This window comes from Chaetodon trifascialis, chromosome 22, assembly GCF_039877785.1.
Source record: "Chaetodon trifascialis isolate fChaTrf1 chromosome 22, fChaTrf1.hap1, whole genome shotgun sequence".
In the NCBI taxonomy this organism is placed as follows: domain Eukaryota; kingdom Metazoa; phylum Chordata; class Actinopteri; order Chaetodontiformes; family Chaetodontidae; genus Chaetodon; species Chaetodon trifascialis.
Window position 1 is genome coordinate 19,797,731 of NC_092077.1, and position 25,706 is coordinate 19,823,436.

General features: G+C 43.4%; 3 protein-coding genes across 4 annotated transcripts; 1 reads left to right on the plus strand and 2 right to left on the minus strand.

The window, feature by feature from the left end:
* Positions 1 to 2,574: 2,574 nt before the first annotated feature.
* Positions 2,575 to 14,360, minus strand: LOC139350638 (tetraspanin-8-like). Its single transcript, XM_070992133.1, has 9 exons — positions 14,243 to 14,360; positions 13,671 to 13,799; positions 6,602 to 6,664; positions 6,168 to 6,287; positions 5,852 to 5,926; positions 5,568 to 5,663; positions 4,301 to 4,408; positions 3,993 to 4,076; positions 2,575 to 3,011 (listed from the first exon to the last, which is right to left on the minus strand). Exons 2-9 carry the CDS (start codon positions 13,725 to 13,727, stop codon positions 2,940 to 2,942), a joined length of 675 nt encoding a protein of 224 aa, XP_070848234.1. The 5' UTR covers positions 13,728 to 13,799; positions 14,243 to 14,360; the 3' UTR covers positions 2,575 to 2,939.
* An 893-nt stretch (positions 14,361 to 15,253) lies between these two features.
* Positions 15,254 to 18,800, plus strand: LOC139350589 (E3 ubiquitin-protein ligase TRIM21-like). 2 transcript variants are annotated; one of them, XM_070992068.1, is made up of 4 exons: positions 15,254 to 16,292; positions 16,458 to 16,551; positions 16,818 to 17,100; positions 17,383 to 18,800. In XM_070992068.1, exons 3-4 carry the CDS (start codon positions 16,827 to 16,829, stop codon positions 18,450 to 18,452), a joined length of 1,344 nt encoding a protein of 447 aa, XP_070848169.1. In that variant the 5' UTR covers positions 15,254 to 16,292; positions 16,458 to 16,551; positions 16,818 to 16,826; the 3' UTR covers positions 18,453 to 18,800. The 2 variants fall into 2 exon arrangements, with proteins under 2 accessions (XP_070848169.1, XP_070848168.1); XM_070992067.1 differs by having other exon boundaries at positions 16,266 to 16,292; positions 16,815 to 17,100; positions 17,383 to 18,490.
* Positions 18,801 to 19,183: 383 nt separating this feature from the next.
* Positions 19,184 to 24,620, minus strand: LOC139350957 (F-box only protein 15-like). The gene is made up of 10 exons (XM_070992631.1): positions 24,457 to 24,620; positions 24,244 to 24,324; positions 23,500 to 23,604; positions 22,709 to 22,945; positions 22,345 to 22,533; positions 22,143 to 22,266; positions 21,574 to 21,656; positions 20,831 to 20,976; positions 20,049 to 20,173; positions 19,184 to 19,456 (listed from the first exon to the last, which is right to left on the minus strand). The coding sequence occupies exons 1-10, from the start codon at positions 24,618 to 24,620 to the stop codon at positions 19,184 to 19,186; spliced, it is 1,527 nt and encodes a 508-aa protein (XP_070848732.1).
* Positions 24,621 to 25,706: the final 1,086 nt, after the last annotated feature.

The window sequence follows — 25,706 nt, forward strand, 5'->3', positions numbered from 1 at the left end:
AAGACGACATTTTACTCATGACGTGTGCGAGCAGCTTTTGTCTTATGATGGCAAAGATTTGATCCAACAGAACTGAAACAGAAACACAGAGCGAACCACAAAGTCCAGAATACTACTGACAGTCTGAAACGGACCAGCTGGTACGTGATCGCTCAAACATGGAGGACGTCGAAAGTGCAGACAGGTAGAAGACGTAGACGGACCAATAAACCGAGTGAAATAAAGCATTTTTCAAAATAAGAGAAAACGTTGAGAAAACGGTGAGTTTGAACGTTCGATTCAACAAAAGGCCGTAACTCAATGTCCACTTACAGGCTTTCTGGGCCTTTCAACCGCACATCACTGCCTTCCTCAGGTCCTCTTTTCTTCAGGTTCACTGTGAAATTGGGTCACGTAGCAGCAAACTCTATCAGCTGAGGAAGACCATGAGATGAAGTTGAAAGCCTCTGATGAAGCTCGAAAGTGGACTTTGAGTTTAGATTTTTTTTGTTGTCAAACTAGAAAAATATACTAAACATGTTTGTTTTAGTGCTGCTGTTCCTATTTTAGTTTTGGCAATCTGATGTTATTACTGTGTGAAATATTCACTTCATTATCTGTTAAACTGTTATTTTCATGGTTGAACCAGGATTCCAATATTTCAGGACTTAGACAAATGAAATCTAAAAATAAAAAGGAATAGAACATTAAAACCATCCAAACATTTTATCCTGAATGTTTTTCTCATGTTGCTGTGAAGCGTGAAGCCGGTGGAGTTTGATGAAATAAAATAGAGCAGGAAGGAATTCAGTGTCATTAAGCAAAGCTGCATGTTGACTTTAGACTAAAAATAACTGAAGGGGACGGACTGTGTCTGTGTGTGTTTATGTCCATACGTGTGCGTGTGTGTGCATGTGTGTGCATGTGTGTGCATGCATGTGTGTGCTGCTGCTCTCTGCTGGTTTCTCAGCGGACACAAAGGTATAAATATCCCGGCTGTCGGCTGCATTAGCCGCCGCAGCGCTAACGATGATAAACACTGACAGACCCTTCAGCTGCTCGCGGCAACACGTGATGAAGTGGAACATTTTCATCCATCAGCGTCCACTGAACGTCCTCACTCCCACCCCTCACAAACGGACGCCTGGTCCGGACCACTGGCTCCTCCTTTGGCGTCATTTTTCCAACGTACAGTTCTTCAAAATGCGTGGACGCAGCTCGGGGACGGAGTCTGAGTCTCTGTTGTCCCACTGGAGCTTTCAGGGATCAGGTTTCCATTTGTCTCGTAACAGGTGGCTGCATCTGTTCAACGGCGGGCTTTGGTTGTGAGAGTCCACTGACTCCTTAACGATGACCTTTGACCCCTTCCACCTGGATGCTGCTCTCTGCTAGTCTCTTGTTCGGCGTCGTTCCTCTGAAAACTCGTATGTGAACCTTTCGATTACATGACGACAAACTGAACGGGCAGCTTGATTTTAAGTCCCGCAGTTTAACCACTTGACACGGACAGAGAACCGGACGGCGGCAGGCTGAGCTTCCCATCATCGTTTATTGTATTTACACAGCTGGAACGGTGACAAAACCACTTTCAACAGCACTCGCACAGGAACACGTCAGGTTCAGTGCGAAGGTCAGCAAAGGAAACAAACCACTTCCTGTTCTGTTTGATGACAGCGTGCAGATCAGTCGGTTCTGTGGAGTGCCTCGACGCACTCCACAGAAAACCTTCAATTCTTTTAATATTTAGCTTTTTCATGTGTTATCTGAGAATACTGACGAGTATAGAAGCCCCTTCTAATAAGAAAATACACTCTCCATCACGACTAAAAGCAAAACTGATAACGTAGCATCTTAGAGTATAAATGTACTGAATCATAATTATGGGAAACTCATGATAATTACTTTATTCTAGTTTTTATTTCTCTGGTTGGACAAACTACAAAAGAGCAGTTCTGAAGAGCTTCTTAAGACACAAGAATAAAAACATTCTTACAGTTTTCAACCAGTACTCCCATTAAAAAAAACAAAAAAACAAAAATGTATCCAAATTTAACGGCAACAAGATTCAGAGCAAAGTTCCACAAGATTAAACCACCAGAAGTCAATGAGTAACATAAAAATGTGCTGTGTGACATTAAATCTATGCAGCAGTGAACTGTGTACTGTTAGCAATTCCATCTCTGTTCCTTATTTTCCTCATTTATAACAGCAGCAGAAAGTGACAGACTGTGTGTCTGGACAAACTATGGAAGCCCATTCCTGCCAAAAACAAATGAAACATTAAAAAAATAAGGCATCACAACTCTCACAGGTATCTAAAAACTGTGATTCACTACTTTGTTAGAATAATAAATTTGATCTATTCCACTTAACACTGGAACAGTTTACTTACAGAAAACATAAAAACAAATCCAAAGTTAAAAAGGCGACATTGAGAAATCTGAGAAACCTGTTTTAATAATTATTATGTATTATTTGCATTATTGATATATAATATTGATATAATATTGTCTTGTGTTTAAATCACTGATGTAAGTTATTACTTGAATGAGAATTTTATATTTTTTCATATCATTTATTGATTTTTTTTTTTTTGACAGTAATGGTCTTCCATACAGAATAAGCCCCGGACAACTCCAAAGTGATTTTTCATTTTCCTAAAGTTTGTTCCTTGAGGCCGCATTGTGAGCAGAAACATCGACCAGTGTTGTTGTTAAATAGCGTGTTTTGACGTGAACGTTAGCTAACACATGTTTTCTGTAAAGTTAAAGGAACACTGATATTCTGAGACATCCATTTGTTCCACTTATTCCTTCTGTGCAGTGTGTTTCTTCACAATATGAGCTCGAGTTAAGTTGCAGAAGCACTGAGGATACACGGTTCATGTTACATGGGTCATTTGGGCACTGCTGATTGGCTGCTGCCAGGCAGTAAGGGGGAGTGGCCACACTTTTGAAAGTTTAGGCAGTGGTGGCGGTGTCCTTTCTGCCGATCTGACAGTAGAGAATCATGGCGAAGACCATGCCGAAAATCTGCAGAGGAAGAGGAAACACATCAGATGAGGAAAGACTGAAGACCAGACACTGAAAAGCATTACGCTGCTGATACAAACTCCACACTTCCTGCAACAATTGCAAATTAAAAGCCCTCTAGTGTTTCACTGGACAGGCTTTTACTGTGAAACATTCACAGGAACATGTGGAAACCGTGACCTGGACGGTTCCCATACGGTACCTCAGATGTAGCTCCTCCCATCCTGTGTCACTTGGATGTCACCAAAAAAATACAAAAAGTGTTGAAAACAACATAATTCCATATTTGTGACGTTATTAAATAAAATGGAATCAGGAGCTAATTCAATGCCAGGCAGCAGGAGTTTATCCAGCCTTTTTATCAGGAACCAGCTGACCATCTCAGTAACTGGATGATAGCCCATAAAACATCAGATTCTGGACCAGCCTCCCTGTAGACCTGACAATGTGCCTTTAAAAGAAAACTTAAACATATCTTTTCAAACAGGTTTTATTTGATTTTATCTCACTGTAATTTTAGTTAAGGACTATTTTGGTCGTCTCTTGAAAATCCTCTCTGCTTTGCTTTCAATGTTTCTTATTTTTACATCTTTACAAAAGCACATTATTCTGCATCTTTTCACGTTACTTAAATGTGCTGTACACTGCATATATAATATTTATAACTATACAGAAACCTAGATCTAATTCATGCATTTTTATTGTAACAGGTGTTATTTCAGTGCTGAAGGGTCTAACTGAAGGTCAGGGTTGTATTTTTTCATTTTGCCTGAAAAGAAAATATTTTGGGTAGAGCTAATCTTAACGATCTTTACTGGAAATAATTCTCTGGTAGATTTTCGGTGGCAGTAAAGAGCTTTGGGTGTGGCTTCAGGATATATTTGTACAAATATTTTGGCATGGTTGCTTCTCATGGGAAATGAAGCTGTGTGTGTGTGTGTGTGTGTGTGTGTGTGTGTGTGTGTGTGTGTGTGTACTGACCAGCAGGATGGCGATGGCGAAGGCGATTCCCAGCACCACCTCCATGTTTTTCTCCATCAGACTGATGATTTGGGTGGAGCAGGGCTACGGGACGACACAATGACATCAACAAACAGAATCATACTGCTTCATATTTTGACTGATATCCAACAACTCGGTCACTCTGACTGACGTGCTGATACCAAAACCACATTTTAAATTCAGTGGAATTCCACAGGTTTGATGTGAAGTGATGGATCATGTCTCTGCAGGCTGATTCTCACAGAAAACAACTGAGACCATCAGCACACACTGAAGCTCGTCCTCACCGTGGAGTAGACGGAGTTCTTGCAGTCTGGCTCAGTGGTGTTGCAGCTGCAGGAGCTGGGAACCTGGTCCCAGTCTGACGGTCCGTTCACGAGACCACAACACTTCAGCTGCAGAGAAAAACAACAACACATGACGACGCTGCTCAGCGACTGATCCACATCCTGATACATGCTGAGCCAATTCACCTGAGAGCTGAAGCAACGGGTCGGTCAATAAATGACAGAAAATTAAGCTCCAACTATTTTCAAAATTGACTGTTTCAGTCATTTTTTAATCAAAAACATGAACTATTCTCTGGTTCCAGCTGTTCAGCTCTGAGGATTTGCTACTTTGTTGCTTTTCTGAGAAACTAGTTCCAGTTCTCTCTTTTGATTGGCAGCAGAGAGAGAGAGAGAGAGAGAGAGAGAGAGAGAGAGAGAGAGAGAGAGAGAGAGAGAGAGAGAGAGAGAAACCTCCATGGTAACTACAGGCTGGCTGATGGGACCGGTGGATCAATATCTGAGCAGATACAAGCTGATCACAGACACAGCATGATTAATGCTGACAGTACACAGAGTGCTAATGTTTTATAGGCTGTGCTTTTATGGGTGTTTAACACCTGTGATCTTATCTGTCTGCAGGTGTGTGTGTGTGTGTGTGTGTGTGTGTGTGTGTGTGTGTGTGTGTGTGTGTGTGTGTGTGTGTGTGTGTGTGTGTGTGTGTGTGAGTGTGTGTGTGCAGGCCCAGACAGGTAAAGGTGGCGTCAGGCATTCTTACTGACTGTAATGTTTCTAATATACACTGAAGAAGTATTCATGGCCCACTGGGACAAAGCTCGTTATCATGCACATTCAGCACCTTGTGGCTCCTCTTCTACCAAATCCTGCTGTCTGACCAAAACAACATCAGACTCCTGACAGGTGGGAAGGCGAGTTTTTGCTGCCCTCTGGTGGTCTGGAGTGTTAATAACGCCTGTCATGACGGGCAAAGTGCTAAAATAAAAGAGCTGCGAGTGCTTTAAGAAGGGAATTAAAGCAGACATTAAAAAGTAACGCGGCAGCTACTTTCACAAGTAACTAATTACAATTGGTAAAGTAATTAAATTACTTTTGTGAGAAATAACTGGTGAGTAAAACTAATTAATCAACAACACTGAGAGTAAGTGTGCTGAACTGCAGATTATGATTTTTAATTGTTTGTTAAAGTGCGTGCGTGTGCATGTTTGTGTGTGCGTGCGTGCGTGCGTGCGTGCGTGCGTGCGTGTGTGCGTGTGTACGTTCGCGTCACCTCCTTCTGCAGTTTCTCCAGGTCTGCCTTCACGTCCTCTGGTTGTTTGGACAGCGGCATTAACTTTTCCAGACGCTCTTTGATCCACTCCTGCACCTGCGCACACACACACACACACACACACACACACACACACACACACACACACACACACACACACACACACACACACACACACACACACACACACACACACACACACACACACACACACACAGCAGCAGCATTAACCGCAAGCCGAGGACACTGCAGGTGACCTGAGGACGGCGTCACTTCCTGCTTACCTTACTCTCACTCACGGCTCCCAGGATGCCAGCTGCCACCAGGAGGATGAAGATGAGGAGGAGGCTGATGAAGAACTGAGGGAGGAGAGAAGGAAAAGCAGGGTTGATTTTCTAATCGAGCTTTCAAACATCCAGCAGTTGAAGCTGAAATTGTACCAAAATTACGACCATAATTCTGAAACAGTGGCCTCAATTGACCTTTCAGTGTTCAGTTTAAAAACGTACTGACACTGGCTGCTTTGAAGTCTCTTTCTCCAAAAAATAAAGCACAATAATCAGTTTTCCTCTATGAATTAAAAATGGTGGAGGTTCCCACCAGCAGCAGCATGCAGCGGTTCTCCCTGATGGCTCCACAGCAGCCCAGGAAGCCGAGCACCATGATGATGACCCCGATGGCGATCATCAGGTCGATGCCGGGCAGAGATTCATTGGTGATCTGCAGACGGGAGGAGGCGGCACACAGTAGATCAGTATTTTACACTGGAGACAACAGAAAAGATGTCGATAATAACATCCGGACTGTGTGATCGGCTCTAACGAGACGTGAAATAAGAGGACAGGAAGCTGGGTCCTTAACACCGATGCTAATGCTAATGCTACGGCTGAGGACAGCGACACCTGAGTTACTGCAAAGAGACATTTGGAAAAGTTCACGTTTAAGTGGTGAAAAGCTCAACTCTGTTTAAACGAGGGAAGATGAAACAGTTGTCGTATCGATGTGTGTCAGTGAGGACGTGACGTCAGTCTCACCAGGTTTCCGTCCTTGTTGACTTTCAGGTAGATGGAGACACCGAGGATGATGCAACCACTGATCTGCAGAGGAGAGAGGAGAGCGTTAAGAAGCGAGCAGCACTGGAGTCTACTGGCGACATCTGGTGGAGAAAACCTGCAACAACTCAAACTCCACAACTGCACACAAGATCTGTTTTAAAATGCACATTTCCTCTGGCGCCACCCTCAGGACAAACAGACACTTTCTACTGCTTGACATCATGGAGACCACGTCCATGTTTGCACAGTCTAGTCTGAATAATTTAAGCTGAGCTGATCACGTGCGTTGACTTGTGTGTTAACGACTACTAAACACGACACGCGACGTCCTCTGACTGGTCCTCTGGCGCCACCATGAGGTTGATATTTTTGGCTTTGAGTGAAACTGTTGGACAGATTCAGATGTTCGTGTTTAACATAATCTGATCAGCCTCAGCTGCCGGTGGACGTCAAAGTGGACGAGGTCCTCAGTCAGGATCAGGACTCTGTAGGACCTCAGAGTCCAGCTGCTGTGTGGGTGGAGCTCAGGACGGACGAGCAGCAGATGCATTATTGAGCACTCGTGCAATTAGCCGACAAAAACAAACTACAGTGAGTAATTATCTGCCATCAATATTTCATCCTCTGTCCTGTCGGCCTGCGAGACGAACGCAGGTCAGCTGATGCTGGACGCGCATGAAGAGACAGAAACACGGCGTCCAGCCTGAGACGACAGGAACTTTGTCTTTACTCACATCGAAACAAAAGCTGCGTTTTCACTTCATTTTAGGTGTGTTTTAATTCAAACATCTGTGATTTATTCTAGACTCTAAATAAAGACTGAAGGCCACAGAGAAGAAGGCTGATGGATCATTGACTCGACTGAATGAACGGAAACAACGTGACAAAGAGAAGGACATGACCTCTGTGACACACACACACACACACACACACACACACACACACACACACACACACACACACACACACACACACACACACACACACACAAGCCACCGCACCCTCCGCCTGTTTGTTCTTTACACTCTCATTCAGGAAGGCTGAATAAATAAATCTGAGTCACACCTGCAGAAGCACACACCTGACCAGTGAAACCAGTGCTGATTGGTTAAAAGCATCGTCAGAGTGCTTTTACGAGAAACTTGGGAAACAGTCGAACCAGGATTCTTGGATGTTTCTGTCTTTGTTGAAATCAGGTTCATGCACTGAAGTTGTTTCCAGGCTCTATAATTAGTATTAGTATTAGTATTCTGTTGTCTAAACAAGGTGACACAGACCACATAAGAAATAAGCGGGAAAAAGAAGAAAATTTAATTATTTCTTATATCTTCTGGGGGTGCACAGTGATCGAACCAGTCTGGGAGCAGCTGAGTGAACATTTAAATAACATTTTTACTGAGAAAATCCTGTGTAAGCGTGAAGCCCTGTTCTTAGGAGACATTTCGTATGACAACTGGACTCTGAAAGACTAAAAACTGCTGTCAATGCTTCTGGCGGCAAACAAAAAGACGATCCCGAGAAAATGGTTAAAGACTGAAGCACCTACAGTTGAAGAATGGATCATAATCGTGCAGGATATTTACATTCTGGAGAAGTTGTCATTTTCTCTCAAAGGTCAAAGGGAATCTTTTTTAGGATCTGGTCAAAATGGACAAACTCTGTAAAAGCTGTAATCTCTGTGTAAAGAATATGATTAATATATGAAAACAGCGTCGAGATACACATTCCTGTTCTGGTCTATGTAAACATACACTTAAATGGAGCAAGCCCTCCACCTTTGCCCACTCGTTATCTGTTCAGTTAATCTGTTAAAAACCTGGATTAGCAATTAATATTCTCACATCCACAATTGGTTGTGGATATTGTATGGTACCCAGGAGAAAATTTCTGTACCACTTGCTTTCCAAAATAAACAATAAATTCTAAAAAAATACAAAACCACAAGTTAATCCAAAGTACAACAAAGTCAAGCAAAGATTTGGGGCTACAGGAGAGGACAGAGATCAGCAGAGCCAGTGAGATTCATGAGTGTCTGTCCAACATTTCATGTGAATACATCTGGTGATGTTGATTATTTTGGTAAAATTCAGCTCAAAAAGGAACCAAACTGAAGAGCCTGACAGGTTAGCGCTGCGCTAGCCTTAGCCGTGGCTAAGAGCCCGCCGTCAGAGGCTGCTCAGGGGATGACTCTGCAGTCTGGGCCAGCCCTGCCCCGGAGCGCAGCGACAGTCAGGGTTAGCACACTTTTAGGAGTTACGACACTGAAGTTCAGACTGTTTGCCAAACAAACACACAGACAGGCGGCGTGCTGGTGCTGACACCACCCGAGGACAAAGCCCCCATCAGTGTGCTCACACTGTGTTTGTGGTCGACACAAACACCCTCATAAAAGTAACCTGAGACTGAAACCCAGCAGGTTTCAAAGAGCTCTTACTCTGCAGTTTCCTCTTTCTTCTTCTTCTATGTCTTTGGTTGCTTTGTCTACACATTCCCTTACACCTGATTCTTCAGCTGCCGTTGAGCTGTCACTCATCCATCAACACACGGTGGCAAAGCGATGGGGACAAATGAGGGACCTTTGAATTCCTGGATATGTGGATTGTAAAGTGGAGGAGAGACTTCCTGATTTTCACCTGCTTTATCACTGGAAAATCAGCGTTTGCCAACAGTAACAAGTGAGTCAGGCTGGAGTGGAAAGAGCCACGGACGGTGAATGAAAAGCCTCCGAGCAGAGTCAGTGGATCTGTGTTATCAGCGACAGCAGATGGAAAGCAGAAATGTGGGGCACCAGTTAAAAACACAACCAGAACAACTGGGATCAGCCTCCAGCACACAGGAAGAAAAAAGCAGTCACCTCACGGCGTGCAAAGAGTGTCAACACGTCTGCAAAAGACACAAAAGACAAAGACAGCAGAACATGGATGTGATCTATGGATCTGAGAGGGACGAGAGCAAGAAGACTTTTCTGTGGAGTCCACTGGATTACTTGTCCTCCATCAGATGGACCTCTCTCAGTGTTGTTCGGTAAATTAGAGCTGAGAGATTCAAACCTGCGTCAGCGAATCAGCTCCGTAACATCAACACAGCGCAAACCTGCAGAGCAACATACTGGAGCCTCCAGGTGTGAAAAACAAACACACCCTCTGACAGACAGAGCAAACCATCACAAACCACGGTGACACTGCATCAGGTTTAGATCTGATCAGCATTACAGATCATTAGGATTACAGCTATTTGGGATTAAACTGACCAGGACTACACCTGGACACGATCGCAGCTGATCATGATGACAGTTTATAAGGATTACATCAGGATTACAGTCCATAAGGATTAAAGGTCAGCTGGATTATTATAACACGATTACAGTTAATCACAATCAATCTCTTGAAACTGCCTTCAATATAAATGACATTGTATAAATAATGCACTTTTTGTCCCTGCTGGGCTCCTGTAGATGTGTCAGGCTGTAGCCATGCAGAGCTGTTAACTGCACACCACCACAAGGATGTGTCCCTGAAACAGCTAATAAACATTGTGAGAAGAATGATTTGGAGGTCAACCGGCTGGCGTGCCGGTTAAGGCTGAGCGGCGCGGCTCATTCCTCAGCGCTGACTCACAGGCTGTGGTACAGCAGCAATGAGTCACTGAGTGACTGAGATACAACCTGAGCTGCAGGTTTCACTGTTAATCCATCGAGCGCGAGCCGACGACGCAGCGCCGTTACGCAACAACCACACACACAAAATGACAGCTGTGACGCAACCGACAGAAAGGTGTGTTCAGTCTCGAGCCGCCGAGCCGCCGAGCCACCGAGGACACCTGCAGGGTCTGCGCCCGCTTTGAGCTCTACCTGGATCAACAGGTGTTAAGTTCAGACCGACAGCGTTTCTAGAAGGCTGCAGAGGAGATGCCTGACAGTTCGCTCTTCACTCAGATACCATGAGAACCTGGAGAGAACACAGACTGGTCGGACTGGTTCCCAAACTGGAAAAACACGGCAGCTTTTGAGGCTCAATAAAAGAAAACATCTGATAATGACAGACGAATAAACTGGACGAACACGGTGACATTTAAAAGAACACGGTTGTTATTTCTGCCTTCAGTTCACTGACGTTCAGTATCGGCCGATATCGATTCCTCTGATCTGAACGTGACTGTATCCACAGGAGGATGAGGAGTAACGTCATCGCAGTCATGGAAGAAGGATTCAGATCTGTTAATCATAAAAGTAGTAATACCACAAAATAATAATACTTCATTACAAATAAAAGTCCTGGAGTTTTAACAGGAAAACGCAGAAAAAAAGAAAATAAAGACTAGAATAATACTGATTTCAGCTTGTTCAAAGCAGAAAAGTTTGCTGTAAAATCTGAGTCTTCACAGGAAATAGTAGCTACACGGGTCAGATACACATGGTGACATTAAACGTGCAGTACTCTGAAATATTGTGCAGTACAAGTACTACGTGCCATAAAATGGAAACACTGACGTAGTTACTGACTGACGCACTGAGCATAAATGCACACGTTCAGTCTGCTCACGTATTTTTACTTTTCGTGACACTGAAAAGTTTCTGTGAAACCGGCAGACGGCGGTCGTGTGTCGCGACTTCAACTAGCACATTTAGCTTGTTAGCGTGTGTTCAGTCACTGTCCACTCGTGCTTTGCTGCAGCGCTGAATGTGTTTTCTGTCCACATGGATCGGCTCTTCCTCTGCAGGGATCCTTCCTGAATGCAGCCTCTATTATTCATGTGGTGAACGAGCACTCTGCACTCGGCTAAGAGGCGTTAATGTACACAGGCCGAGCTCGCGGGATCGCTTATGAAAGCGCTGCTGTTTGACGAGATGTCGTGGCGGAGCGTTCGGCCTCAGACACACTGCAGAGGATCACTGTGGACACAGCACGGCTCAACGTTACACTGCTGACAAACAACAGATTAATCTCCTCACATGCGGCCGAGTGCTTCGGCCTCACTCAGAGACTGAACCAAGCAAACGACAGAAAACAGGCTTTACAGTAAACAAGAGCCCCCCCCCACCACCACCTCCATCACTATGTAAACACATCATGTCCACGTCGTCCACTGAGTGGTCCCAATCAGGTTAACATCGATTTATCATCGTTTCTGGGAAGATGAGGGAAGCCTGAAATAACCTGAGCAGGAGGTTTGTTTTAAAGAGCGAGCGAAGCCTCTTGATTTGTTTAGATTGTTTCTGAAGAGTCTGCAGAACAGGACGGATGTGATGCGGGACATCTGAGCGTTTGGAGAACGTTTGGACGCCTGGAAGCCTCAATTTAACTAAGTACATTTACTCAAGCACAAATTTGAGGCGCCTTACCTTCTGCTTCTCCTCCTCAGAGGGAAATATGTACTTTTTACATTCAGCTCCTTTACAAATGAACATTTCTGCAGACAAAACACATAAAGAGCTTAAAATATGTGATGTTTTATTAAAAATGTAACTATGATTAATCAATTAGGTGACTGACAGAAAATGAATTCTGATGATGGATTCATTGATCTTCATTGATGTTTGATTGGCTGCTTTTCCTCTCAATGATCTGAATGTGTCTGTAATCATGTGGAGCTTTGGACCAAACAAACATGGTGAAGGCGTCACTTTGGGCTCATTGTGACCACATTTCTCACTGTTTTCACAACATTTCCAAACATAACGATCGATCGACCGATGGAAATGATCAGCAGATTGATCCAGAATGAACAGAATCATTAGTTTCAGTCCAACACAAAACTTCTGCAGACGAGCTGGAACTGTGTCCATAAGTGGTCATTTCAGGACGATGGCATAAGACTTAAGAACCAGGACAACGGCTGGTCTTGTCTTCTTGTACTGTAATACTGGGAACCAGTGAGGAAGCACTGCAGCTGAGAATTTACAAAGCACAGTCCACAGAAAAGACAGAAGCCACTGTGACTGGCGAGCATCAGCTCGGCTGACGAGTGTTTTAGCAGTTAGCTCATGTCATTCACCACGTCGTTGAGCTTCTATAAGCAAGTATTTAGTGCCGTTTCATTCTGCAGTGATGCTTTCTGGTGTGACTGGCACTTCTTTTGAGCATGCTTAGGCTAGCTTAGCCTAGCTTAGCATGCTTACTTAAAGTAAGGGGAAACTGCTCTGATTGCTAATCTTCTGGTTGTTGGTAAAGTGATAGCTCCGTTGCGAACAGCTGATAAGACCGCCACGCCTCCTTAGACAGGCATTTCACAACTTCACCTTCTAGAGTAACACCGTGTGCATTACGGCACGATTACAACAAACCTTCAAGCCAGGTGTGTGTTGAGCAAGAACTACAACGCCCGAGTGGAGCTGCAGGTTATTATTAAAAGGACTGAATAAAGCAAACACCGAGTATGACTCCAAACTCTGCGACTAAGCAGCGTTTGTTGATTTTATCCAACTCATTTAGATGCAAAATTAATTCACTAATCTAAATTCTGCAGGCTGAGGAGTGACGTGAGGCTCCAGATGTCGGTCATGGTGATGCAGGGTCGATGCTGCTGCCACACCCTGAAACTGAGTAAGCGCTTGTTTGTGGAGGGAGAGGCTGGGAGATGAAAAAGAGCCGACACAACCTGTTCTACACTACAGACACAAGACAAATCAAAAATCCAATGAAGAAACACCTGATCGACTAAAACACGTGAAAAAAAGTGTCAGTTTAAAACTTAAACAAACCCCAGAACAGAAAACAGGCTGAAAACAGTTGAAGAAAGGAACAAAAATAGAGTAAATAATAATAATAATGATGTGACTTTTTAATTAAAAGCTGCATCACAGCTTGTGAGACCAGTAGAAGGCAGTGTCAGTAACAGTGAAACACGAGTCCTGCATCAAGACTGGGACAAAATTCAAAGTGAGACACCAAATAAAGCTGCCACTTAACATTAATATGATTTGAACACAGTACATTATCTCTAAAGGAGGATCAGACACCTCAAACATCACCTGCAAAGTCAAAGTGTTAAGAAGTTTGACATGATGTCCAGAGATCTTAAATGTCTTGCTTTTGTTTTCCAGACTCACCCAGAAAAGAAGGTTGAAGATGAACAGAAGGTATTTGACGCATTTATTCACAGCCATGGCTTTCCTTTAGTCGTCCCTCCTCAGCGGCTTCTCAGTCCGGACTCGCTGCCCTCGACAGACTGGAGCTTCCTGCAGAATGAAGGCAGATGCAGACACTCCCTCAGGCTGGTAAACAGAGCAGCCGGCTCTACCTGTTTCCTCCCACTGAGGGTGCGTCCCTGTTGGCTGTCCTCCTCTGCATCCTCCTCCCCTTTCCTACACCTGCTCCTCAACAGCTGAGTGGATTGGAGCAAAAACTTGCTGCAGACATTGATGGTAACTGTGCAAAGTACATCACTGTGCACATACTTGATAACTCACACTAAACACAATGATCCACGCAGCACATTAGCAGGATGTGCTCAGGTAGTTCTACACTGACTTTAGCCTTTGAAGGAGGTCAGTCAGCCACCAGTTAGAGACACTTTAACCATGACCCAATTACATTCCCTCAAGAGAAATTTCTGAGTTGGATCATTTTCTGTGATCTTGTTATACAAACACATTCACAGAATAAAATAACGACAACCTACCTGAACAACTGGCAGACATGATCACAAAATCACAGGCTGGTGTTTCTTCAGCAGGTTTATCTGAAATGAGTCAAATGCTGCAATTTCCCTTAAATTTGTGGGTGGAGGCTAGATCATCGACTGCTGATCGTTACACTACGATCAGGTCAACCTTATCACAGAAGAGGAATTTACTTTTGTGAGTATTATCTTTTAATTCGTTGCATTGAAAAATGCAGTAAAGTTCAAGCAGTGAAACCTGTCAACACAAGGCTCATCAAAGGCAGTCAGTGAAATGTAACTATCACCATCTAGTGGCAGCTGTGCAGAACTACAACACAATCTGCAACCACTCTAAGGTTAAAGGAGATGGTACAGGCGTGAAACGGAAGTCTGTAAGCCACCGGAAGCAACCTTAATCTCACAGAATGCCACCAGAAGATGTAAATAGATGAACTTTGTGAAGCAGCATGGGATCACAGGCACTGACAATCTATCTGACGGATGAGGTAACGTATTAAGGTTTTATTCATGTTAGCTTCCTGACTTCCTTCCTCATTCTCTAAAGCATGGTCAGGTGTTTCCTGTGTCACCACTGGCAGGCGACCAAATGAAATGTAATATTACCGTGAATGTATTTACAGATTTCTGAGTTTTACAATATTAATGGTAAAAATATGTGGATAATGTAAGCACACAACTCAACAGAATATATAACATAACATGGGTGTGGTCAACAGCAGAAATGTTGCATATTGTGTGTTTAAGTTTGATTTAACACAGACAAAATTTTGCTGTTTAAACACAAATTGACTTGACTTAAGTGGCACACACAAGAATGCAACAGTGAATGAACAGAGAAATACAAGTACAGACACAAAAATACATGTTGTACATCAACACATACTTTGGGGGGGGGGGGGGGGGGGGGTCTGTGTGGCTGAGAGGGGGAGGCAGGGGTAAGAGGATGCAGGGGCCGGAGGAGGCGTGGAGTGTTTGCATGTACGTGGCAAATGGGCAAAGCAGAGCAGAGGAGGCGGGGAAAGGCTCGAGTTTGGGAGTCTTTGCAGCTGAGGGGGAAACAGTGAGGGTCCGGAAAAGCTGCGGGGTTTGCATCTTTGTAGGATTTCCCCTGGATGCTGGCCGACATCTGTTCCTTTTACTTGTTGAACTGGTTCTTTGTGTAGAGCTCACATTTCGCAATGATAGGATGTGGTCGGTTGTTGGGGCTCTTCAGTCCCGGGTGGTGAACGCTGCGGAATGTCATTTTCACCTCAATCCTGTTTGGGATGCTGGTAAAGATGAAAATCCAGACCACTCTTTCATGGCTTTGACTTCTGTGATAAGTGCTGTAGTGATCTGTTGTCCATCGTGAGTCTGTTTGGTCCTGACTGAATTCCAGCCTCTGGCGTTGTGTCTGGAATTCCCTGTGAAGTCACTTTAATGAGGTTTCTATAGAAATGATCATGTCTCTTTGCTCTGAGCAGAAGGGGGGCTTCTGAGATGTGGGTGGTGGACAGTCATCTAGGGTTTGAAGCAGAGCTGGTTTTGCTCCTTTGTGCCGTTGTTTTGTCTTTGTTCATGATGAAAAGACTGTTGAAGCCCTCGTCTATCTGTTGTTCCAGATCACTTGATGCTGTAGTCCGTCCTTGTAGTAAAACGACGCTTTGAGAACAATGAGTCGTGTCTGGACAGATAAACGATGAGCCGAAACTCATTATACACCTCCATAAAGCCAACAGGAACTGCAGACTCAACTGATAATTCTCTATTTTTAGCCTCTGATTGGCACACTGTAGACAAGAGGTCCAAAGGTAAACATGATGAACGACAAGAGAAACCTGTTGCAACGGAAAATTGTGATTAATTCTTAAAGCCCTGACACTTACACCAGCTCATCAGTGTGCTGATATCATTGTGGGCAAGCCAGTTTAGATCGCAATCAAGTCGTCAAACTGCAAGCTTTCCTTGGCCATAGTTTATACTGAAGTCCTTTTGTTTCAACCTGCTCTGCTTACGTCTGCGCTGTTGATCCACTACCTGCTGTTTTCTGTACCGGAACTGTGACGAGGTACATTCAAATTATCCGGGATATTACTATCTGCTGATGTGCTCAACAGTCAGCTCTGCACCTATATTTCCATCCGTGCTGTATCTATATTGTATTATTTCTTTTCTTTTATGAAAGTGGAGCACACAAGCAGCCTGGTCTGATGTCACACTGTTTCTTTTTTAGGTTGGGAAGGTGAAGATTTGAGGATTGACAGCAGGAAGACGCTAACAGCAAAGAAGCAGGAAAGTCTGTGACCTCACCTGTGCATGCGCAACAGGTAAGACTAGAGTCAGGACACGCCTGATGAACTATTGTGTCATAATTCAAAGACGTGATCTGAAGCGTTTCCAGTGTGTTGTGTTTTTTTCTTCTCTTTCATCACAACTACGTTAATGGGTGAGATCTGGCATGTCAGAACTGGCCTCAATCCTTTAAATGCCGTCAGAGCAGAGAGGTTTTTTCCTTTTTATTCAGTCTGGACACAAAACTGCTGAAAAACTCATTCATGTCCCTCCAATTGAAAAGGTTTATTGTTGTTAGCAGGCAGCCATAATGGCGAAACTGGCAGAGGAGCTCTGGAACACTCTGCAGGATTTAGGAGAAGACGAGTTCAAGAATTTCAAGTGGTTCTTGAAGCAGGACGACGTCCTGGAAGGTTTTTCAGGCATCGCAGTGGCTCAGCTGGAGAAGGCAGAAAGGCGGGACACAGTGGATCTGATGGTCCAGAAATATCAGGGTCCTGGAGCTCTGCAGGTAGCCTTGAAGGTTTTGGAAAAGATCAGCCGGAATGATCTGGTGCAGCATTTGGAAAGCTCAGGACCAAAAGGTAAGTTGGGTGAAGGTAAAAACAGAAATACCTGAAAGAGGTACCTGTCAAAGGTCGCAGGTGACAGGTGATAAGCATAATTGTTTTGAACCTGGACCTTCAGGAACCTGGAACCTGGATTAGGTAGTTCATGAAAAATATGGTGGGCCAAATTTAGTGGGAAACGGCTGTTAGGTACCTGACTGGACTTGGTGTCAGCATTTACCTGATCAGAATAGCAATTAACGCAACAATTGACACAGTGTAAGACTGACCGCGTTTCTGTGTTCTCACTTGTTGTAGACCTGAAGAACCACGACGCTGTTCCTCTCAAAATCGATTATGAAAGACAGAAGGCCGAGCTGGGGGCTAAAATCAAGCTGATGATCCAGGAGAGACGGATGAAGATCAGGGAGGTCAAACGCTCATCAAAGCTCAGCAGCAGATCTGCAGACAGACACATCGCCAACAGTGAGCGGGTCTTTAGGGCTTTGCTGCAGTCTGTCGAGAGAATTCTGGCCAATCTCATCAAAGACATTAACGAAGAGCGGAAGACAAAACAGAAAAAGGCAGATGAAGTCATCCGAGAGCTGGAGCAGGAAATCTGTGAACTGGAAAAGAGCAGCAATGAGCTCACACGCACTGACGACCACTTCAACCTCCTCAAGAGCTTCTCCTCCCTGAATGCTACGCTAACCACCAAGAACTGGACAGAAGTTCCATCTTATGGTGGAAGTCTGAAGACAGCTCTGAATCAGCTGGAGGAAAAACTCAGCACAGAGAAGAGGACGCTGATCGATAAAGCCAAGCTGATCAGGGTCCAGGAGTATGCAAAGGATGTGACTCTGGATCCGGACACAGCAAATCCCTTCCTCATTCTGTCTGACGACAAGAAACAAGTTCACTGTGGTGACGTAAAACAAAACCTCCCGGACAACCCCAAAAAATTTAATACCGCTAGCAATGTCTTGGGAAAGCAGAGTTTTTCTTCAGGAAGATTTTACTACGAGGTTCAGGTTACCGGGAAGACGTCCTGGGATTTAGGTGTCGTCAAAGAGTCGATTGATAGAAAAGGACCGATCGAACCAAGCCCTGAGAACGGATACTGGACCATATGTTTGAGGACAGGAAATAAGTACAAAGCATCTGCCGGGAATCCGAGTGTAAAACATCGGCTGCAGAGGGTGGGCGTGTTTGTGGATTATGAGAAGGGTTCGGTCTCCTTCTATGACGCTGACTCTGCAGATCTTATCCACTGCTTCCTTGACTGTTCCTTCACTGAGAAACTTTACCCATTCTTCAGTCCCGGCAGTCATCGTGATGCTACAAACTCCACCCCTCTGATCATCTCTGCTGTCAGTTACAACGATTAGATTTCAAAGGCGACTCACAACAACAACACACCAACAAATTAAAGAAATCTGCAATTGTGATGTTAGCGATTACAAATTCTGATAAACGACTGCAGGAGATGAGACGGTCTGAAAATGGACTGGGTTTAGTTGTAGTACCAAGTACTACCACAAGATGGCGGCCACACACAGATGAGAATATTTATGAAACAGGACGGCCAAATCTTAGTGAAAAAAAGAACTTACCATCTTCTGAACATTGTAAATAAAAGACATGCTCCGACGTTTACAGAAACTTTAAAGAGTTCATCACATGACATGTGAAAAAGTGAAATTCAAATTAAACTCACGATTTTGTTTTTTTAAGATCTATTCTCTTGTTACTGATACATTTCCATACAACACTTGTGCAGTTTTTTTGCCTTTATTCTTCAAGTTTAACTGAAACAACAGCAGTGACACCCTGCCTGTATCATGAACAAAACACAAAACTTTTCTTCTAAAAGGAAATTTGTGTTTTGATTTTCGACTGAAAACCTCAAACTAAGATGAGGCAGCATGAGCTCCAAATATATTCTCTTTTTCAACCTTACAGAATGAGACTTGCTTTCGTGTGATAAATGCATTAATAAAATCTACAAAGCATGATATGCTGCAAAAAAAAAAAAAAAGACGACTTAACACTGGAAAAACTCAAAGTCGCTGCATCAGAACTGAAAGAAACTATAACTCAAATCTTTGAGCGCTCCACTTCAGCTCCAGTACTCTCTGCTGACATGCTTGCTGACTTTGAAAACAGGAACATAGATGGTGAGACTGATGAGGAGAAACTGCTTCTGCTCCTTTAACCAGACCAGGTTCATGTGCACCTTCCCCTCCGGGTTCTGGTACTCCATCAGAAAGCACTCGCCACTGTAGTCGAAGGACAGCGTGTTCTTCTTCTTTTGGGTGTAAGCAGGTGAGCTGAGACACCAGACGGGTTTCTGGAACTCGTCCAGCAGAGTCAGCGTTAAGATGCAGCAGTTCTACGCAGCGCAAGAAAGAAACCATCAGAGCTGAAGAAAATAAAAAGGGACGTGGCCCCTTTTCCTATAAAGCTGAGCCCAAACACATTTCTTACTCTGCTGAGCTGTCAGTCAAAGCAGAAGGCTACGACCACGCTGTGTGCAGATTGGCTGGCTGTGTTATCACAGCATCAGTACACTGCGGCCTTCAACTCGTCAGCAATGGTATGTGATTGGCTGATTATATTTCTTATTATTTCTGTAGAGTTCAACTCGCTTTAACGTTTTCTAATGATGCACTTTGGTACAGCCAGGTATATGTGAGCAGTGGGAAATATTCAGTAATTGTCATAGTCAAATTTTCAGAATAATTAAAGAGAGATGTAGGATTTTATTTGAGACAGGCTATTATTTTAATATTTTCCTTTTTTTTGACATTTGTGAAGGGAGTGTATCACAGTTAATACCATGTTTTAAAGGAATAATCCAACATTTTTGGAAGCACTTATTGTAAAGACGGGAAATCTGAGGTCTGGACAGTCGTCTAGTGACAGGGCCCTTAAAAGTAAGTGTGTGCTCTTGGTCAGAGTCTTATTGTTGTGGATAGATGTACCTCCACTGAGCCCTCCAGTGTCTCGCTCTGCCAGGGCAGCGTGATGTTTCCAGACAGCGATCTGTGCTGGGACAAGTTGGTCCTGTTGATGGCTCGCAGCTCCATCTGTCCACGCTGGATGTGAACTGATCACAGCGACACAAAAAACTTCAGGTATTTACACTCGACCCAGGACAGTTCTGTTATTAGCTCAGAATTAAGAGAATTCTTCCAAAAATCTGTAAAAATAACAATGAATCAGAAAACTTTACTCTTGGCTTTCTCTTGTTCACTTCATATCAGATGTAAAATGACTCTGACTGAACATTTTCCTGGCTTTAATGTAAATTCCAGACCTCATTGAAAATTGAGTGTGATTTTAAAGTAAGATGGTGAATTAACATTAATTAATAGTGTGAGAGCAGTCAGATTACAGGTACTCAGATTTCACTTATGTAAGGTTATATAGAAGATTAAAGTCATTAGTTTGACTGTTGGGTAATAAGATCACGTCAGATAAATTTACCTGTGTTGTGTTAATCAGATTGGTGATCAGATTACCATTTAGTCTGATTAGACAAAGATTTCTTTTAAAAACATCAGTTTACCTGTTGATCAGATTAGATTAGTGACAGAACTACATGTTAGTGAGATTACATAAGTAATGACACAACCTCACACATAATTAGATGAAGCTGTCAAACTGCCTGTTAGTTAGACAAAGTAATCAAACTACCTTTTGTCAGATCAGATAAACTGTTCAGATTACCTGTTAATCAGACTGCATCATGTAATCAGATTACCTTTGTGGCAGGAGAGCTGGCGGAAGTGTCCTGACATGATCTTGGTGCTGGTGTTGTGCAGGACAAAGTGCAGAGTGTAGCCTTGCAGACCGAACTCAGGGTCCGAGTTATCCACAGGTGGAAGGTCCACGGGCTCAGAGTACGGGCTGCAGGAGGGGACAAACAGGATGGATCACTGATTAAAAAAAAAAATGTTTTAACAGACTCAACTGATACATTTGTTTTCAAAATGTATGAAGTTGTTACAAAGTTTTGTCTTAAATGCAAAAATGCTTTAAAAAGTGAAACTGTCGTCAGGTGATGGCGGATGGCATCTGAGATGCATTTCAGCCAATGTGTTCTGCCTCACTTGCCCTCCATGTGGTCTGTTTACCTGCATGTGATCAAAGCCTGCTCAGACATGATTGGTCAATACTACTTGAACTACAAACAGAAACCACAGCAATTCAGATGCTTTCCCTTGCCTACAGACTCAACATCCATGAGCAGATATCTGTTTAAGGAAATAATCAGATGTGTTGATGACACTGCAGTGATGTCTTGTGACCAGCAGAGGGAGCTCTTAACTTACCACTCTGATCATGACCCAACTGAACAACTGACTGCGCCCTTTAGAACGTGTTGGATGAAATCAGTGATGTGACTCAGCTCACATGTGAACACAGTGTCACTTTGGTGCCGCTCTGAACAGATAACAGACCTTTGACAGTCTGAGCAGCAGAGTCTCTGACAGGTGAACTCACCTGACGGGAGATCCCAGAAGACACTTCTCCACCAACTTGTGAAAGTGTAGACTGACCATGATGAAGGCAACATTTTGCTGACCCTACACACACACACACACACACACACACACACACACACACACACACACACACACACACACACACACACACACACACACACACACACACACACACACACACACACACACAAACAAGAAAACAATAATGAAAGAGTGTGGAGTGCAAAGACAACTTGGATATTACAGATATTGTACTTATTTTTTGTGAGTGTATGTGTGTTTAAAGTATACATACTGTACAACTTCAAGCAAACAAATAATGATCATGATGATCACTAATTAAGCTTCAATGGAAACATGTCTGAGTTAAGCTATAACGTATATTTACATACACCTGAATCTCAATGAAATGAGCCAGCAATGTTACATACTGCACATATTCTACGTCATTCTAGGGAATTATGGGGGACAAAACAACAGACCTGTCACCTAGGACCTCGGAGGAGGAGCTGGACCTCCTGATACCAGACGTCCCAGCGTCATTTGGTTTCTCTGGCGAACGCTTACCCTCCAGATGCCGACGATGAAGCCGGGCCCCAGATGCATCAGTTTGATCAGCCTGTCTTTGCCGATGAACCGACCAGGATGAGTCTTCACGTCCAGCTTTAAAATCAGAGAGCGCCAGCCAGGCCTGAGGGAGAGGAAGAGGAAGGAGCAGTGAAGGTGTGGTTGAGGAAGGGATGAGGCGCTGTAAAGAAGTGAATCTTACTTCCTGACGTTGGGGTACTTCCGGACTCCGTGCAGCTGGATGGTGCTGATATGATGGTATTTGGGGAACCTGCCTGCACTCCAGCGGATGACCATGGAGGACTCGAAGTAGAAGACTCGGCTCTGCTCCAGCGTGTTCTCCTGTCCCCGGCTGTTACACACCGTCAGCTCCCAGCTCACGTTCATGTTCCTGGGAAAAAAACACACAACACAAGCCTGAAATAACCAGATGTGACAGATGTATGGGTTTTTCCAGGGTTTCAACTTTTTGAAACAGAAACAGCTTTGATTGACAGCCATGAAAATCCAGTTTGACACTTGTTTCTTTACTTGGGCACACTTAATTTACACATTTAAATTGGTACCTGAGGACCCACTCTGTCTGTCTGGGTAGTCCAGTGTAGGGGCTGATGTCTCTCAGCTTTCTTATCCACTTGCTCATGTGTTGTCCAGCCATAGTCCTGAGGTACAGCTTCTTCCAGTGGCCCGTTGAACGATCCTCCACCGCCACCCGGTTAACGCTCAGCGCCGCGTCATCCACCAACTTCGGCTTCCACGTCTGGCTCCCATACTCCGACATGTAAATCTGATGCCATACGACACTGTGTCGAAAGAAGGTCACAAGGTGTCTGCAGAGAAGTACTGTTTAATAAAATCCTACTGTCCATTTTCAAAACTTTAACACAAGATTACTTCAATCATAGTATTCTGTACATCCAATATTCAATACTCTGGTCTGCTGGTAAGAAAGTATTACTACATGCACAGTAGTCATACAGTTAGCGTTCCAAGCTAGCTTACATGTGCATGTCATGAGAAAAACGTGGATCAGTGTTACCAAAACATGCATAAATACATAACCCATCTGTTCAGCGTCCATTCATCTGCTCCAGATGTTCTAAGCAACTGCTGGATTTTAAAAACATTTACTTACATAATAGAAATCTAGCTCTTTGCACTCAGATGTCAAATATGGTCTGAAAACTCTACCCAAGTCTGGAAAAGGTAACACCAGGTGGTCTGCGCTACCTACAGAAATACGAGCATAGCTAGCACGCATCCATTGGCAAGATTCAGTGTCAGACGTGTGCAGCACAAGTTTTATTAGAATATCCTCGTACTAAATGGGGAACTGCGTCGTCTCCGTCAGACTTACTCATCGTTGGCAAGCTTGTGGAAGAGCTTGCTGACGTGGCTGATGCAGAACAGCGAGGAGACGTCCAGGAATGACAAAATCTTGATCAGGATCTCAGACGGCAGCCTGAATTGAAAGTAACCCGACATTACAACTAAGACCTGACGTTATGTTTTTTACTCATTTACCTGACCTATCAGTCAGTCGATTACCTTATTGATTGACAGATCGAGCATTTAGTCTGGAAAATGTCAGAAAATGGTGAAAAATTCCCATAACAATTATCCACATCCTGAGCTTATATATTCAAATATATTGTTTAAGAGGATTCCAGTTTATTATCAAAGAAAACCGGGAAAACCAGCAAATATTCACATTTTAGCTGGAACCTGTAACTTCTTTCACAAAAATCCTTAAATTATTTTTAAAGTAGTTACTGTTTTTTATTCCGTAGGTTTACCAGTCAGTTAGCAAACTAACTGAAAGAGTGTGTATGAATTATCTATAAACATAAAGTCTACAGATTGCTATCAATTTGTTGAAAAGAAAGGTACTGATTAACGTTAGCTTGGTTTTCTTTGATAACATTATCATTATGAAAGGAATAACGGGCCATTTAAGCAACCATCCTGTTAGCTAAAGTGGCTAATTTGAGGTAAATAACATCATCTGCAGTGTCATTTAAACTAACCTTTTAAAGGAGTAACACACCTGAAATAGATAGAGGTGACTGTAAATGTAAAATAGCGCAGTTAGCTAACTCACCTCTCCAGAAAGTTTTGCTGAGGTGGAGATATTTTTATTTTGAGAAAATCTTCAGTTTTCTGAGTTCTTGGCTCTGTGCAACTGAAAAAGGTAACGTGAAGGTAAAATTAAATGGTTCAAATACATCTAAATAACGCTTTAGCACACATGTAGCATGTAGCTAACGCTAGGCTAAAACTGACTTTAGCGACATGGTGCTATCCGCCCCTTCACCTGTGGTCATTCCCGCTAACCGCGCTCGGAGGTGCCCTTGTCTGTATTTTACCAGGCGAAACTGTACCACGACCCAGCTGTCGTTCTCTCAAAGCCGGTTGACCGGGTTTCTTCTCCAGTCCTTCCAAGAAACTCCGAAAAAATTCCCCTCGCCCGGCTGCCATCACGAAGTTTGTCTAATAAAACCGCCAGTCACTGCGACGATATGACTTCCGGTCAGATTCACTTTTCATAATAAAACCTCATTGTTCAACAGCGCCGCTGGTTGGCAGTCAGGTTTCCTCTAAATGACATTCGGTTATTTTATTCTGAAATGTCCTTAATTTACCCGTTAAATTGGTATGAAACACTTGTTTCATTTCGCTGTTAATTCGCCATTTTTCTGCATTTGTTATCAGGTCCAGTCATGAATGATGATGATTAAGGAATTGTTTAAGTCTTTACTCATAATTTATAAATTAATTAATTCATTGTTAAATGGAAAAGAGTCCTGAAATGGTTCAAAAGTCCAGAGCAGGACCCCTGACTGAGCAGTGAGAAGATGTTTGCACCCATAAAAGCAGAGGTTTTAGCTCCATAAAAGAGGCACTAACAGCCATCATTTGGCCTGTTACCAGCTGTACATGGTTGGTCTCCTGTTTCATTTTCTGCTTTTCACCACCTTCTCTTGATGGTTTGGATGAGAGGTAACAAAGACTACGCTGCCACTGGTCTTAATCTGTGTACTTATTTAGTGCTGTTTTTGATATAAATGCATTTAACTCTCTTTCAGTAACAATATACTGCAGAAATGTAATGTTGTTGTTTTCATTGCTGCACTTTTTTTGTATTTATTATTTATCGACTACACTTTCAGTGCAGCATCGCTCCTGCAGGACATTCAAGTACTCAAGCCATTCCAAGAAGTGGGTGTGCAGTTGCTGTTATCTGCATGAACAGGTTATCTGGCAGCAGAGCCGACTCGCCAAGCCCCAGTCTTCTGAGCCGTGGAGCTCGGTGCTGTTTGGAGTCTTTTTCAGCAGCTTTTTGCAGATTACCAATGACTCCAAAGTGCTGCTAATGACTGAAACTGCACCTGAACTGGTTGTTTTCACTGGAGATGACACAGATATTACTGGAGACATCAAAAAGTGTCTAATGTAAATTGTATTTTTTTAACAAAAAGCCACTCAGTTGTTGTATTTAGGTTTCTTAACTAATTTCAGGGGAAGACTTCAGGTCAGGACATCCCAGTTCACTTCAGACCAGTT